This window comes from Dermacentor albipictus, chromosome 3 (genome assembly GCF_038994185.2).
Source record: "Dermacentor albipictus isolate Rhodes 1998 colony chromosome 3, USDA_Dalb.pri_finalv2, whole genome shotgun sequence".
NCBI lineage: Eukaryota > Metazoa > Arthropoda > Arachnida > Ixodida > Ixodidae > Dermacentor > Dermacentor albipictus.
In genome coordinates this window covers 84572405-84589345 of record NC_091823.1, presented here as the reverse complement: position 1 = coordinate 84589345, position 16941 = coordinate 84572405, and the positions used below count along the sequence as shown (strand labels likewise).

Sequence of the window (16941 nt, the reverse complement as noted above, 5' to 3'; positions counted from 1 at the left end):
TAAGGTAAGGACTGCTTATACTTGATATATCCACCTCCAAAAGCTCTAAAAATGTGCTGGCGTCGCAGTGCACATGCATTACGGCAAGCATTATAGAGGAGCCACCACGGCAGGCTAGCAAAACTATTCTAGGGACCATAGTTGAAACCGAAGGCCCCACGTAAGAATCTGCAGCTATCGCGATTCCTCCTCCTGTAATGTCCTGTCATCGAGGTTGTCACGTATATCTCATCCTCGTCGCCAGTGTCACGATCCACCCGGGTTCGTGAACAAGGGAGGGCTCGAGGCACCCTCCATTAGACGCACACTCCGCAGCGTGGTGGTGTTGAACGATGACTGACCGCCGAGCAGCTGTGCTCGTTGGTGTTTATTGCAGTGCGGTGACCAATGTTGCCTGCCGAGCTTGGCAGGCCATCGAGCCTGGCGGCGAACGAACATTATGCCTGAGGGGGCGTCACGTGCTTGCTACAGAGGTGTGCACCTTTGGAGTAGCTGTTCGTGACTCGTGCATCTGACGGGCTAGAGGATTGCAAATTGCAGTGTGTTTCAATAATCCGAACCACCACTTAGGATGAACTTGCACGCTTGCAAGCGTTACAAAGGACAGCAGTTACTGAGCAGTGTACAGTGGCATTCAAGACTAACTTTGAGCATTGCTTTATGTAAACGTCTGTTCAGTTGTATGACTGTGACTGGGGTTGCTAGCTGTGGACAGGTATACATTGTAGTTTGACTACACAGTACAGTAATTGACTTGTGGCTACTGAGTCTTTGTTTTGTGGATTACTATATTACTTTCATCATTCAATCTTTCAGATGGAAGAGCCTGAAGACATTGACCTCAGCGATGTTGAGCTGGAGCCTGAAGACCAGGTCAAGAAGCATGTTGAACTTTAGGAAAGACTGTGGGCAAAACCACTTCATTATTTCGTGGGTGTTCATTGTTTTCTTTTACACGTAACACGTGCAGGAAAGGATGGGGAGGGGACATGTGGCTGTGCCATCTTTCAGAACCTGTGTACATACTGGTCATTGTGTAAATTATTCTCCTCTTTTGGGAATGCTCTTTAGAAACCTTGTTGTAATGCTAGACATGCCGGAGTCAATAAACTGGGCATTTTTTTGCACACATGCCTTTCGTTTCTGGTTTTTCTCATGCTTCACCTTGCATAACAGTGCAGTTTTGTTTGCAGCCTATTATTTCTTTATCATTTACTAATTTGGGTCTAGAGCACAAGTCCTTGAAGTTTTCTTTTCATTATGTTTACCTTGACTGGCCTTTTTCACTCTTTGGGTTTGAAAGTGAGTGCAAATCTTATGCTACCATAAATGGCAGCTTGGGACACTGCTTACTTTGTGTGGCTGGTCTGCTAATTGATGTCTGACTAGGTTCATCAGCAGTATGAACTTTTATCTGAACAAAGCCAACAGAACAAGGATTAAAAGGCACATTATGATTGCCACTGTTCAAATCTGAATATATGTTGAACTAACAAGCTGAAATTCTGATGTTCTTAAGTATGCATTCATTTGTCCTGCGACTGGTCACAAATCCACGCCATTGAGCAGTCTCGTATTAAATGCAATGAGGGTATGTTGCGTAAGAGCATTGTAGATGGTTGACATGTCTGTCTTTATTCATTAGAGAATGAAGAATGGCATCTTGCAGCTTTGTCTCGGCTCTTTATGGAATTTGGCAAGTGGGTTCCCATCAGACTTCCAAGAGCTAAAAGCAGTCCAACTTTGTCTAAGTGTACACATTGGGCTGATTAGTTCAACTTGCGCAGAAAAGCAGTGTTAAAAAAACTTTTGGAATGGACAAAGATCGGCAGATGACAGCAATATTATTAGGAGAAATAAGCTTTGAAGGGATGAATATGCACTTTGTTCTTTATTCAGTCACACACACACTCGTTGGTCGCATATGGTATGAATACAAGCAGCTTGCTTTGCATGTGCACATGTGATAAATTTATATGAGTGGCTGATTACAACCTGAATCGCAGGTGTGCTTCATGCATAATTCCGCATAGATGGCATGCAGTTTCAGTACATTCACAGCCTATGTAATAGGCTATATGGCTGAGCACATGGCTAAATGGGAGAGCCCTACCCAATTTGCTCAATCGCAATAATAGAAATTGTAAGAGCGCTGATATACATGGCTGGTTGCCTCTGTTAAAAGCAGTATCAGCAGAGCAAAAGTGTATGATCCGCATATGACTAGCGTAGCACATGCTGGTGGACATTGGGAAGGTATTGCTCCAGACAGCTGTAAGTTCTTGGCACTGATCTCTACTTGGGTAGTACAGATCTTGCCATTTCAATCATGAAATATTCATTGTTGTATATGTGATGAATATGGCATTTCAATTATAATACAATTGAGCAAACATGCTACAATATATGTGGACCATGAATGCAGCACTTTAGAAATTCGTACCAAGGGAGCTTCTACAGACCTGTATGCAAGCTTTGCCATGCCAATACCATGAGCTGTTCGGGCATTTTCTAGCACCAACCAATGCACGCTACTACAATTGACTCGCATCTGCATGTTAATTCTTATACAGATGTGTTCTATATTTCGTGACTGTTAGACTCGCAGTTGCTGCACAATATTGAAAAATTGATCATGCAATAACCCAAGATGACAGCACCTGTGTAAAAAAGAAAAAAAAAAAAACTCAAACATATGTGTACTATTTTAAATCTAACATGAACGTTTATTTTAATATGTCATTACTCAGACACTTGTGATTTTAGCAAACAGCTCCGTGTGCATTGTGCAGGTATGTAGAGAGAGAAGGAAAGGCCGGGAGGTTGACCATACAGTCCAGTTTGCTACCCTACCCGGGAGGGGAATGGGGAGTGAAAGAGAAAACAGGTGTGGGATGTCTATAGCCGGGCACTCAAGTCTGTTGCCTTCAGGTAGTGAAAAAGCGCTCGAACTGCTTTCTGGGCTAATGAACTGTGAGGCCAGGCTCCCAAGATTTTCGCTTCCGTAAATGGTCTATCAGCCAGTCTATTCAAGGCACACTGGAGAGTCTCACGTTGATTATCGAAGCGAGAACAGTGGCACAGAAGGTGACTGATGGTCTCTTCACACTTGCACTTAGCGCACATTGGTGAATCCGCCATTCCAATACGGTAGCTGTAGGAGTTGGTGAATGCTACTCCTACCCACAGCCGACACAGCAGTGTTACGTCACGTCGTGGAAGGTTCGCTGGTAATTTTAGTTTCAGTGATGGGTCGAGGCTGTATAAATGACACTTAGAGTTCAGTGGTGTATGCCAGTAAGTTAACGTGATGGTACAAGCGAGACTGCGAAGCTCTTGCAGCGTCAGCTCTCGATAAAGGTATATAAGGAGTGTCGGTGTGCCAGTCTGGGCACGTCGGGGCAGCGCCATCGGCGAGGTGATTACCAACGACGCCACAATGTCCCGGCAGCCACTGAAATATATCATGTCCTCGTTCAGAAGCGCAATGGCAGGTTTCGTTGATTTGTGACACCAGCTGTTCATAATTGCCAGGTTGTAAACTTCGCAAACTCTGGAGGGCTGCTTTCGAATCACAAAATATTGCCCATTTGTTGGGCGGTTCTTTTTCAATGTATTCGACAGCAGCGTGAAGAGCGGCCAGTTTGGAACCTGTAGATGTCGTTAGGTGTGAAGTCTTAAACTTGATGACGACCGATTGAGATGGCCGAACAATGGCGCCCATAGAATTTTCCGAGACGGAACCATCCGTGTAAACACGGATTCGGTTGGTGTATGAACAATGCAAAAGTTCCAATGTGATCTGCTTGAGAGCCGCGGTGGTCAGGCTAGCTTTCTTCACTATTCCTGAAACAGCAAGGTACACAGGAGGTTCTTTCAAGCACCGCATAGGGGATGGCGTTCTTGTTGCGGGTGAATGCCTCAAAGACGAGGAGTGCCGTTTAGCCGCAATTGATCTGGAGAACGCTGCCTTGGGTCTTTTCTCAGGCAAGTGAGCATGGTGGTCGGGGACTCTGGATATATGGCGAACATGCACCTGGAGTGTGTCGATAGCTATATAGGTCATTATTGGGTGGTCTCTCGCGGTGGCAATTGTTAATACAGTTGAAGCATTTCGAGGTAGCCCCAGACATGTTTGGAGGGCTTGGCCTTGAATGCTCTGTAGGATGGATGTTCTGTTAGTATTGGACAGCACTGGTGTGCTATATTGCAAGTATCCTAGGAAGAGCATTCTGTATAGTTGAAGCATAGATGCCACGGATGTACCCCACATTTTACAGGCAAGAAACCTTAGTATATGGGAGATAGAAGTAGGCCTCTTCAAGTATGAGATGTGGGGGCTCCATGAAAGGTCTCTGTCAATAACGCCTAGGAATCGGTGAGTTTTTGCATTGGAAATTGGTTGGTGGTCAATAGAAATGGTGTACCAGGTCATGGGCTTGTGGATAAAAGCGACTAAGGCGCACTTCTCGGTCGAAATGCTGAGGCCTTGAGAACGCAGGTACGATGATGTTAGGGTCACTGCTTTTTGGAGCCGTGTATGCACCTGGAGACGTGTAACTGCCGAAGCCCATATGCATATGTCGTCGGCATATATGGAAAGGTTTACTGTATGTGGTAGAACGTTGGCAAGTTCAAGGATTGCAAGGTTGAACAAATTGGGGCTGAGAACCCCACCCTGAGGATTGCCACGGCAAGTGTAATGGTCAACGGTTCGGCCATCTGCACTGCACACAAAGAAGGATCTTTTGAATAGATAGCTCCAAATCCACCGAAACATGCATCCACCAATTCCATTATTTTTCAGGACATCAAGGATGGCTTCATGCGTTACATTATCATGGGCGCTTTTCACATCGAGGAATAGTGCAACCGATATATGCTTGTGTTTTTCTTGTTATACAGACATGACGAGGTCGGTGACATTGTCAATAGAGGAACGGCCTCTTCTAAACCCAGCCATGGGCTCAGGGTATACGTTGTGGCACTCAAGATACCACTCTAGGCAGGTGAGAATCATTCTTTCCATGACCTTCCCAACACAGCTGGACAGCGCAATGGGTCGGTAGGATGTTAGGTCAAGTGGCGACTTTCCATGCTTCAGGAGTGGTATAGAGCAGCTGGACTTCTACTGCTCAGAAACGACGCCATCATTCCATGACTGGTTATAACATTCCAGAACTCTACCTCGGCCATCGTCACCTAGGTGGCATAAAGCAGCATAGGTGATGCCGTCTAGTCCTGGCGATGATCAGCGCCTGCATGTGGCCACAGCAGGGTCCAATTCCTAGTGTGAGGACACATTCAATTCTGGGAAGCGTGTCGCAGGAACCTCACCCAGAATTTCGCTATTGATGGTGACCACACTGCCCGCAATCTTCACAGAAATCTTCGGCTATATCGACCTGCGAGCGGCCTTGATGGACGGCTAGGGCTAAGAATGGGTGTCGTTGCTGTGGAGAGGGTTGAAGCTTGTGCATTTCAACTTGGTGGGCATGTTTGACTCATTGTGAGCGCGATTAATTCTATATACAAGCGAAGACGCTGTCCCGTTGTCGGTTCGACAGTCGATCGTGCGGGGTTCAGTCGAACGATGGTCGGCACGCTGATTTTGTCGTTGCCATCGACAAGAAAGCCTGTCGCAGTACAACTCGGGCTTGTCAGTTGCGTCATTGTCGGCCTGGTATGGTAAAATGCTTTCAATGACGCACAAAAGTCGATCCATCGTTGGTGTTAGCGTTTTGTCGGTCTCATATCTACCGAGTGTTACCGCGCCTTAAATTAGCACGTGCAGTCAGGCAAGCGCTGCCACCACTAGCAAACCAGCAAGTTAGGGTCGACGCTGCAAGAACACTTCATCAGCAACATGGCGTTTTTATGTGTAGCTCAAGTGTAACGCACGGGTTTTTCGATAAATTTGCTAGCTATCAGTGAAAGGTGGCAACTTACCTAGCTCAGGGTGCAGTCTAGACAACTCGGACGAAGCCCTGGCCGCTTCATGTTTTAAAGGGCCCCTGAAAGGTTCGTACAAATTTTGTAGACGCGTAGGGTACAACATAAGTAGAACATCCGCACCACAATTTAAGTGATGGGTTACGTATTAATGGAGCTACGAGTGATTACAAGTTGCCCTCCTCCTTAGCCATGATTTCCTCCAACTCGTTCGCCGAGCTCACAGGGCTAAGCTCCGCCTTCACTGGCTCTGCGTCACGATGCGACGTCACATCGTCCACTTTCGGTTGTTTTGGAGCCCGGCCCCGCCCGCGCGAAACCCAAGCGAGAGCTATCGAAGCAGCGTGCGTTGCGAGCATTCTGTCGCAGCGCCGAACGTGTCTGGTATTCCGGTAACCACACTAGCCGAACGTTTCGACGGAACGGTGGAGGCATAAACTCAAGCTGATGAAGGAACTTTAGTGTTGACGTACGTGAGCTGCCTGATGGGTCTCCACGGTCCAGCCACCCGTTGGCGCAGGGCATAACCAGCCAAAAAAAGAGCAAATATTGCTCTAACAAGTGTAAAACATTTTGAACGCTTACAAAAGCAACGTGTTAACAATTACACTCCTGCGAAAAATTTACGCGAGTAGCAAAGAAGAATACATTTTGTTACTGCTACTGTGTCTGGTTGAGCTCTATGCCACCAGATGGCCGCACCGAGCAGACCATTCACATCTGCGCTTCTGTTCATCCCATAAAACGACACGCAAAGAGACATGGCCGGACCCTATCCCTTGCACTTGCGTTTACCCTAATATCGGACTCGCGAAACGCTATTGCGTTAGTAATCTTCCGGTGTAAAGTGACGGCCGCAGTTGCGCAAATCCTGGCGCCGATCGGATAGCGGCAGTCCGATGCGCTGCAGCCAGTCCGCTCGTCTACTGGCTTGCAGAGGGACAAGATGTCGCAGCTTCACATATTGCCAATCGCTACGTTTGCAGTCCACAACGCAACAAAGTCGAATCATAGCGCTCGCGAAAAGACAGACCGACACTGACGGCGGAGCTCTCGTCGAAGACGGAGCACGTTGTAACGCAAGGAGACGACACTTGCTGTGTGCCGGAAGTGCTAAAGTGTACTGAAAAATTGTTCTTGTGCATTCCCTTTATGTTACTTTCTTCTTACAAAAAAAAAAATTAACTAACATTCCAACCATTACGAACATTTTTTTACCATAAAGTTGAAAAAATTATCGATCACCCGCCCTGGTCAGCCAATCGGATAGCTCGCCGCTCTGACGTCATGTGGGTGATTTGCGTCATATGGTTAGGGGCGGCTTGAAATTCCGCCGTGCAGTGTGCTGCGATCGCAGTGATGTGCATTTTTAGAACCTTATAATAAATTACACGCTTTACGCAGAGCACTTAGATGCGTCACTTAATGACCAGAAGGACCTACTCAGTACGTTTGTAGAAAATTGTCAAAATCGTTTCAGGGTCCCTTTAAAGTTGCAGTCTTACGCTACCACGTTTTCGGCACCGCACTGATGTCGAGCTACCATTGGAGTTTCAACACGGCACGAGTGTTTGCAGCAGCGCGCGCCCAAGCGTTTTTTTTTTTTCGGGGGACATTTTGGCGCGCGTAGCCGCACGCGACTCTTCCGAAATGTTTCGCGACTAATCCGCTGGCGCAGGGCGCATGCGCCGTCTGGCCATGAAAAAGGTGGATTACCTCGTTTCGCGCAGCACACGATTTTGCGCGCTGTGCATGAGGACACCTGACTAGCGGTATAAGCTTGTGCGACACGAATACTGAGGCAGACGCAAACGGATCACAGAGCATGATCCCGCGCTGGAACACGTTGGAAAATCACATAGTTTCGGTGTCTGCGAGCGCGACTGCATGACGTGGGAACAAGCAGACAAAACGGAAGTACATCTCTCTTGCTGCCGTGCGAAGTAAAACAAAAACATGCACACTTTCGGTTTGTGTTTTATTATTTCTCTAAGCTTTAATTCGTCTATTCTAGCACCATATTACACAAATAACAGATGTTGGCTCGAATAATTCTCGAAATCACGTGTCACCACGAGCGACGTCACAGCACGAACACGTGTACGTAGGCGGACTAGCACGTTTACGTCATCCTCCGGCTTGGAGCGCGGCGGCTACGAGGAGAAGGAAAAATAGCCTTCGGTTTGAAATTTCAGACTATTCCGCGGCGCATAGCGATGTAATACTTTGCAGACACGATCGTTATCGCGCATTGTATGCTCTGCGCTTGTCAGCTCAAAATGGCCAGACCTGGTGAGGGGCCCTTTGGGCCGCCCGTTCCTGCGTAGAGGCGTGCCTCGGTCTTGTACCTCATAACCGAGCGAACGTGGAGCGCAGTGGCAGATGAAAGAAGAGCGCGTGAGGAGGAAAGTGGAGGAAGAGTGGAGAGGAGACTGCCTGCGCATGCGTTGAGTTGCCGGCGGCCACAACAACTTCAGCCGCGTGGGCGATCTCATCTACGCTTCCGAAGAGAGGGAGGCGGGGTGACGTGAAGGGGGAGGACAGGTACTGTGGGAGAGAGCTATGCTCGTTCGCGTGCGTCCGCGGCGTTAGCTGCTGCTGAGGACAGTCCACGGTACCGGCGTGTGTGACGGGGATCACTGCTCCTGCAAGGGGCGTTGGCGAGCGGCTACAAGTAGCTCGACGTGACGCTCCCTTGGGTGTTGTCGCGGCTGACACTTGTGGCACTGTTTCCCCATGACGAAGGGCTCACGTTCGCCATTAGTGAAACCGTGTGAAGGAAAGAGTAGTGCCGCGCAAGCCGGAATGCGCGGCGACGGTGGCTACGATATGGCGTCAAGTTAGGGCGCGTCGTCTGTACAGTGGGTAGACAGTGGGGTTAGTTTCGGTATTGGCAATAAAGCGTCGTCATGACACTGGTAGCCAAAGAAAAATTTAATAACTTTTGCATATGTGGCTCTATCTTTTCTAGCCACGTAACAATAAAGTGAAGGGATGCAATTATGTGTAGAAATAAAGCATGCTTTTGGCTATTTATTTCTTTTTCGGCGTCTTATAACTTGGTCACCTCATTTGATGCGCCAACGGGCGGCGCTGTCGCTCTTATCATTTCGGCTGCCGTTCTCTTCGTCTGCTGCCGCTCTCTGTGCAAGTAAGCGTTTTTTCGTATACTCTGCAGTTTAGAACTTTCTGTGCCTGCGAATGTTTCGGCAATGTTGAAAAAACTGAAGAAAGGATACAAGGCTTGCTGCGCAGCTGTGTGTTGTGGCAACTCGGGGAGCAACACAAGGGCGAAATTATTCCGTTTCCCAACGGACCAGAGGTGAGCACACATTTTCTACAGTTGTTATGAAGAAACAAGTGCTGTGCTTATCAAAACAGCTTAGGACGAAACGAAAGATCATCCGCGCTTTTTTTTTATGCGAATATCTGTTTTCGTTTGGCGTGGCGCATTTTTCTGCGGTGGAGTTAGAAACTGAAGCTGCTTTCCCGATTGGTGCTAGTTGACGCGCAGACGGTAATTTCGCTTCGGTAGATGTTAGCGGTTACTCTTCATTTTTTACACTGGTAGATAAACTTGCAATTCATATCTGCCGAAGTTATTTGAGTGCTTGCTGCACAAAGGGGTTACGCTGCAGAGCAATCCGGTGACCATATTTTTTTATTACCAACTTTGAATGGTCATGAACACGGCAGAAGTAAAAAAAAATCACTTACGTAGCAGTCACCATTTGCGTTTTGAATTACAAGTTCGAGTTATATATGTGACGACATAGGTTCGCTTCACTTTTCAACTTTTGTCTAGAAGGGCAGAATTTTTGAAAAGGGTGTTTAACTGGGCTAGTTGGTTCATTCTTCGAGGATTGTAGCAGCAGAACTTGAGGGACACAGAAGGAACGACTAGACGAGGAAGCAGCTGCGTCCTCGTCTAGTCGTTCTTTCTGTGTCCGTCTCCCTTAAGTTCTGCTGCTACAACACTCTAAAAAAAAGTTTACACCCTTTGGGATGTATATTTGCCACACAACGATAATCGTCATCTGAATTGCCCGCATTTCCTTTCTTGAAAGCGCTGCGCTGGTTACTTTCCTGTCAAGAATGCTCTGTCATGGTGATAACGCACATGCCGTTCGTGACCTGGGAGTACGGGGCTCGCAGCGTTATAGAAAGGAAATGCGGGCTAGACACGATTATTGTCGCGTGGCAAATATACACCCCAAAGGTTGCAATTGTTTTTAGAGTGAATCCTCGAAGGATTCTTTAGTCCCTTTAGTCCACGACCACGCGGTATTTTGCCCTTTTTTCAGATGGTACTTATGGCGAAATGGCGCTAAATGGGGAGTCCTGGCGGGGCTGACATGGGAGCAGATGTATAACGCCTACGGCCTCTGCTCGGACCACTTCAAAGGGACGACGCCGACCCTGTCGTGGTCGGCTGTGCCAACTGTTGGATTGGAAAAGCGGTCGCTGATCGATGAAGGTTAGGAAAACGAGCTATTAAAAAAATTCTAGGTTTTATGTGCCAAAACCACGATCTGATTATGAGGCACGCCGTAGTGGGGCGCTCCGAAAATTTGGACCACCTGGGGTTCTTTAACGTGCACCTAAATATAAGTACACGGGTGTTCTCGCATTTCACCCGCCATCGAAATGCGGCCGCCATGGCCGGGATTCAACCCGTGCCCTCGTGCTCAGCAAAACAGAAAAAAAAATAGTTATTAGTGGTTGCCAATCTGTGCTTCTATACATTATTTTCGTACAAATAACATCTGAGAGGGGACGGCGCAAGTGCCATGAGCACGGCGAGCGCTGTCTTTTCCTCGTCGTTTGCTACGGGAGCCCTCGACGTTACGCAGCGAAATTCGCTGCGCTTGCGTCAACAAACCGCCTGCTTGTCAGTTTCTCGTCATCGCTTGCTCGTCTGCGGTGCGCAATATTCTCGACTATAGGCTAAACAAGAACGCCGAACAATTTTCGCTGACAATGACCGGATTCACGTTCGTGAAATGTCGCACCTCGCTTGGCGCTAAGGTATACGACGCGGCGAAGCTAGTTCTTGCCGTGCGCTGTTGTCTTCTTCGTAAGCTTGGTTTGCCGCTTTATAGCAGAAATTCTTCCGGAGAAAAAACTCCAAGGCTCAGTTGCCCAGCAGCTTTAAACTATTGGAAGTTAGTTTAGCTCGTATGGCTATCTTGTAGAAAAATCAAGCCAAGGTAAGTAAAGCGCTCAATTACGTAATCCTTAAGAAAAATGAAAACTTAAATCGATCAAGAAAACTAGCTCTAAAAACTGTACCTAGTATTCTCAGCCAGCTATTGAGAAACCAGCAATGCTTAACCTGTCGCATGAATATAGAGCAGCACTGAAACTTGGAACTTCAGGTAGCATGTGTGGGTTTATTGACCGGTTGTCTTCATCCAAAAAGATCACGTTCTCGTGTCGCCTGCAGCAGAAGGGATGTTCCACATCCACCGCCAAGGTCTGCAAGTGGTGGCGCTGGCTAACACTCCCAGGGTTCTACTGGGAAACATAAATACCTGAGAAAGTGAATGGGCAAATGACGTCGCGGTAGCTCAATTGGTCGAGCATCGCACGCGAAATGCGAAGGTTGTGGGATCGTTCCCCACCTGCGGCAAGTTGCTTTTTCATCCACTTTCATTTCCATTAAGTTATCATTTCTTTATTTCATTTTTTAAGCACAAGTAATTTCCCCTATGCTGTCCTTGGTGTCAGTGTTTGTTGGCTTCTTATATCTCCATAGTAGTGTTATATACTATACGGAATAGCCGGCGCTTCTTTTCTGCCGCCGGCTTGGGCTGATCCTGAATGAAGGCGGTGCAATGTCACATAGCATCAGGAGCAGCTAGATTTCACAAAGGAAGGAGGGGTAAGAATATTGTCGCATTCTGTACATCGTCTGCGGCCTCATGCATAGAGCACTGGGTTGTTGCACTGAAGGGTCTTGCAAGGTCGGTCCAAAATAGGTCGCGAAACTGCGGGGTGAAAAGTGGTTCAGAATAAATTGTCACCGACATCAGCAAGGGTAATTATGGGAACAGCGATTGAGGCACGACTATGTGAGGAGGGATCAAAACATTTGGAAAGAGAAAGGCGTTTTTTAATTAAAACGAGACACAGATAGATTAATTCAAGGAAAACAAGTTTCCTATTCAGTTTTAAATGCGTGTGACGAGAAAAGACGTGCCTATTTTACTTTATCATTATCAGTGAATACCATTTTTTCAGCGCACACCATCCGCCACTGATCCTCGCCGCTATCACTTGCAATGCAATGTAGTACCTCTTGAACTGTGCAGAAAGGCGTGCTTCTAAACTTCACCTGTTAAAATACGCCCCCTCACACATTGTGCAGCTTTGCTTGTCGACGTTTGTCTGTATTTGATGGCGCGGGTGGTTGCATCGTTTCTTAACCTGTCCACTCAAAAGTAGCGAGTTACGACCGCCAGATAATTCTTTACTTTAGCGGTTCTCGTGCGACTGCGCTGGCCGACGGGCTTAGCGTCCGACGATGGGACCAGCAGTCCCAAAGCTTTCGATCGTCGGCCTTCAAAGAAAGTATGTTCTGTGCCGGGGTACGATTTCGAAACCCGCACGGCTGACGTTTTACTGGATCGCTTTTCGCGCTGCCAGCTCGGGATGCCCGTCAAGTGGAGTGGCGGAGAATGTGAATATCCAGTAATGGTAGGCCACCAAAACAAATTTCGTGCCTTTCAGAGCAAAATGACGTCACTTCTGTTTTCAACGGATATGGCGTCACATTATGTTTTATTCCTCGGGAAATGTTCCCTCCTCGCACTTATGACGCTAATCCTCATGAACCGCTATGAACCGCCAAGTTTTGAACGTATGGGCTTCTACGGAAGCTTATCTACCCGGTATATCTGTCTACCTTGGGCGCTGTTTCAATAACCGCCATTGGATATATGCTTCCGTATTGAAGAGGCAAGGAACGGCAAGGGACACTTCGAATTTTAAGCTTCTGTTAGTGTCAAATTCCCTGGTTATATATGCTTACCAAACCGAATCTGGTTACGAAGCACGGCGTTGGTGGGGCACTCTAATTTAATTTTGGCAACCCGGTGTTCTTTAATGTGTACCCAATGCACGGTACACGAGCGTTTTTGTATTCCGCCCTCGTCACTTCTGTTAGCGTGTACCACGCGCCAGCCATGTGGCATATACGCCACATGGCGCGTACACATACGAGAGGATGGATTACGTCGCGGCGAAACACCTATAGATGTTTCGCCGCGACGCAATATATGAGTACACTCATATAACCTGCTGCAGTGCGAAGGCTACTCCAACGACGAGGCAATAAACACTGGGAAGTAGCAAACGGATGCTTTGCATTAAATGTTGAAGTGATTAGGCCGTTATTTTCTTCGTAGTTTCGTGGTCCTCTATGGTTCATGAATTGTCTTTGATGAAGCGTGGTGATTGTTTGACAATTAGGTTCGAACTATATATGTGCGAAGCGAGGTTCCAGTTCTTTTCGAACGCAGCGTCGTGAAATGGCAATACGTGTACTAACAACAGAGGTGAGCGCGCGTCTTTCTACCCAGGCTGCGAATGCGCACGGCTGTCCGAGCGGCCCACTCTCCGTATCTTGGAACTAATCTGCGGCGGGTGCAGACTCCCGCGAGCCGAGAGAGCTAATAATAATAATATTTGGGGTTTTACGTGCCAAAGCCACTTTCTGATTATGAGGCACGCCGTAGTGGAGGACTCCGGAAATTTTTACCACCTGGGGTTCTTTAACGTGCACCTAAATCTAAGCACACGGGTGTTTTCGCATTTCGCCCCCATCGAAATGCGGCCGCCGTGGTCGGGATTCGATCCCGCGACCTCGTGCTCAGCAGCCCAACACCATAGCCACTGAGCAACCACGGCGGGTAGCCGAGAGAGCTGCATGGCTGGTTCAGGGTACGCTGTCTTTCGGCGCGCCTCGTGTTGGAGGTCGCGTAATCTCAAGTGTCGGACATGCGTTTAAAGCGAGATGTAGCGCGAAACGATCGCTCCCCTAGGCTGGTGTTCTTCATCACGCCAGCGGTATGACCGTGAGTGCTCGTAGTAATCGAGTGAGATGTGTTCAAGTGTCCCTGTGCGCGCGCGACGTCGTGATTGTTAATTAGTAAGCGATTGCTTATTACTGCGAGATAAGTTATATGGACACTTCAGGCGCATTTCTGCCGTCGGCGTCACCGTGAGGTTCCGTAGAAACTGCAGAAGGATAGACAGTTGGGCGAGTTGGTACGGTAACAGCGCTCGTCCTGTCTGCTCCTTTCTGCGTCCGTGTTTCAATTCGCGCTAGAAGCCAAAATCATGTTTCCGTAGAAACTCCAATGGCGATGAAATCGTCGCCGTGCGCCGTATACTGTATGTGCGAATGAAAGGTTGCGAAAGTGAGCCGGCGATCGCGGCTCAATCTCGCGCAGGCGAGAGGAAAGCGGGGAGGAAGCGCGCCGTCTTCCGTCGCGCGCAAGGCTTCGGGGGAAAGTGTAGGGAGGAGGGGGCGCATTTTACTGCTGGCGGCCGCGCTCGCCCGCCCGGATCGCTGTATCTTGAAAGCCACCTGCGACGTGGACAGAGTCCGGCCGCACGCTGTGTTTTTGTGGCTTAGTACGCGTTGAGGCGAGACGCAGCACGAAGGTCAATTCGCTCGCTACTGCTGCCGCGCTTCCTCGCTCCAGCGTTTGGACAGCGAGCTTCCGCGGTCATCAAGTGAGATGTGTTGATCTTTTCTTGTGCGTGCGTGACACTTGTTAATTTAGTTAGTATGCCCATGTTTACAAGTTTCTACGGCCGATAAAACTACTATGCTTACTTCATATAGCTAGCTGTCCACTAATTTGCTGTCGCTATCGATGCTTCGCCTTTCCGGAGAAACTGCGACGTTTATCGTGAATATATTTCTTGTTGGGTAAGGGGGAGGAGATTCAGCAGCAGTAGCGTAGCCAGGGGGGGGGAGGCGCTGACCGGGTTTCAGCCCCCCCCCTTCCCCGAAAATATACCCTGGCTACGGGCCTGTTCAGTAGAGTTAAATGTCCATTCTCCCTCCGCTACCGTACCAACTAGTTGCACTGCCGCTGCTTATTTTTTGTGTAGAACGGCATTTTCAATGATGAATGCGGTGTAATGCATGTTATTTGGTCTTCAGGAACGGAGCGAACCAGTGTATCATAATATACCCCCACATGGTTACTGAAACCAAGAATGCTTCGCAGGAATGAGTGTAATAGTAGATTACTGAGGCTGCTCTGGTGCTTACTACTTTTCTGGTGCGTGTGTTTAGATAACCTGGGCCTTCAATCAAAGCAATAAATGGACAAGCTGCAAATGTCATATCACGGAACTCGTTTGACCACATTGCTGGAGGTTGATAGTATTCCAATGTTCGCGGCTAACTATGCATGGAAAATGACGTGTGCCTTTAACGTTTCGCCCGAAAGGCGAAGCATGGATTGCGGTAGCAAATTAGTGGGCAACTATACGAAGCAAGGATAGTATAGTTTTATCGGCCGTATAAACTTGTAAACATAGCATACTAAATAAATTAACAGGCATGGTGTCACGCGAGCATAAGCAAACATCGGCATGTCTCGCTCGATGACCGCGAAAACTCGCCGTCGAAACGCTGGAGTGAGGAAGCGCGGCAGCAGCAGCGAGCGAATTGATCTTATTGCTGCCTTTCGTATCAACGCGAACTAAGCCGCGAAAACACAGCACACGGTGGCCTTTGCCCCCATCGCAGATGGCCTTCAAGATAGAGCGGCCCAGACGGGCGTGCGCGGCCGCCCGGTCTAGAACGCGCCTCTGGTCCCTAGACTAGCCTCGGTAGCTGCGTGCAACGGAAGACGGCGCGCTTCCTCCCCGCTTTCATCCATTGCGTGCGCGAGATTGAGCCGAGATCGCCGGCTTATCCCCGCGCGCTTTCACTCGCACATACAGCATACGGCGAGCGACTGGGCTTTTATCTCCCTTGGAATTTATACAGAACCTCACGGCCACGCCGTCGGCTGAAATTCGACTGGAATGTCCGTATAATTGCTATCGCAATAAAAAAATAATAAGGAAAGCGATGGACGCCAGGCTCCATTTAGACTGTGGCGCTTAAGAAAACGCAACGACTCCGTTCCCGCTTCCCACTTTTCCTCGCTTTATTTTGGCAAGCAGTTGCCAATAACTGCTTTGTACTTTTGCTTCCTTATGCGCGTGAAAAGCTAGGAAGAGATCTTGCTTAGAGAGAGAGACAACATCCATCCGTTCGCCATTATGAAGTGAAAATTTCTTAGCAGCGATACGCCTGCACAGACTCCGGTTGCATGAAATAGGCTGTACATGTGTTGATTGTTAATGCGTTTTTCTTTTATTTATTGACAGGGGTAGGCTGCCAATTCAGTGGGGGAATTTCTGAGCAAGAAAACAATAGAAATACGGCAGCCTGCAACTATTGGTATGCCGAGCTGGTTGATAAACTTGATTAAAAAAAAAACACGCCTCTGCGACGGCCTGTAGTGGTAGAGTCTCGTATGCGGGAGGTAGTGGATTCAAATCCCGGTGCCGCTGCATACTCACCAGGTTTTATTGCGCGAGCATTTCTCGGCTCATTGTGCGACGCCGCCGTCATCAGAAAGCCTTGGCAGGAAAACGGTAGGCAAATTATGTCATCTTCATCAATAAAAAAAAAACACACCAGGTGGCGCTCGCCTCTGCCCATCCGTGGCAGCGGCGGCGCCAACCGTGCAAGGAAAAAAAAAAAAGCTTGCCATCGTGCATCCGCGGCTGCACGGTAATGAAGAACGCTTCCTGATCGAGGATAGAATGAATTCGAATGGCGGTACGTATGCGCATGCTACAAGGCCATGCTACTGCCGATCAACTTGGACCCACAGACGCCATGGACGATGACGAATAAGATGCAATGCGCTTCAAGTACCCCTCGGACAACGACTACGACCTTCCCCCAGA

The 16941-nt window shown here is 48.3% G+C and overlaps 2 protein-coding genes across 2 annotated transcripts in view; both read left to right on the top strand.

Annotated features, from left to right (window-relative positions):
- Positions 1–1127, top strand: part of LOC139057441 (protein disulfide-isomerase A6 homolog) — a 29717-nt gene extending 28590 nt beyond the window's left edge. Inside the window, exon 8 of the mRNA XM_070535724.1 lies at positions 817–1127. Coding sequence (XP_070391825.1) covers positions 817–897 — 81 coding nt within the window. The 3' untranslated portion in view covers positions 898–1127. The remainder of the gene's footprint in view (positions 1–816) is intronic.
- Positions 1128–9088: 7961 nt separating this feature from the next.
- Positions 9089–16941, top strand: part of LOC135898892 (flavin-containing monooxygenase 5-like) — a 146843-nt gene continuing 138990 nt past the window's right edge. Inside the window, exons 1-2 of the mRNA XM_070535723.1 lie at positions 9089–9274; positions 10257–10429. The gene's annotated coding sequence lies outside the window, so the exon portion shown is untranslated. The remainder of the gene's footprint in view (positions 9275–10256; positions 10430–16941) is intronic.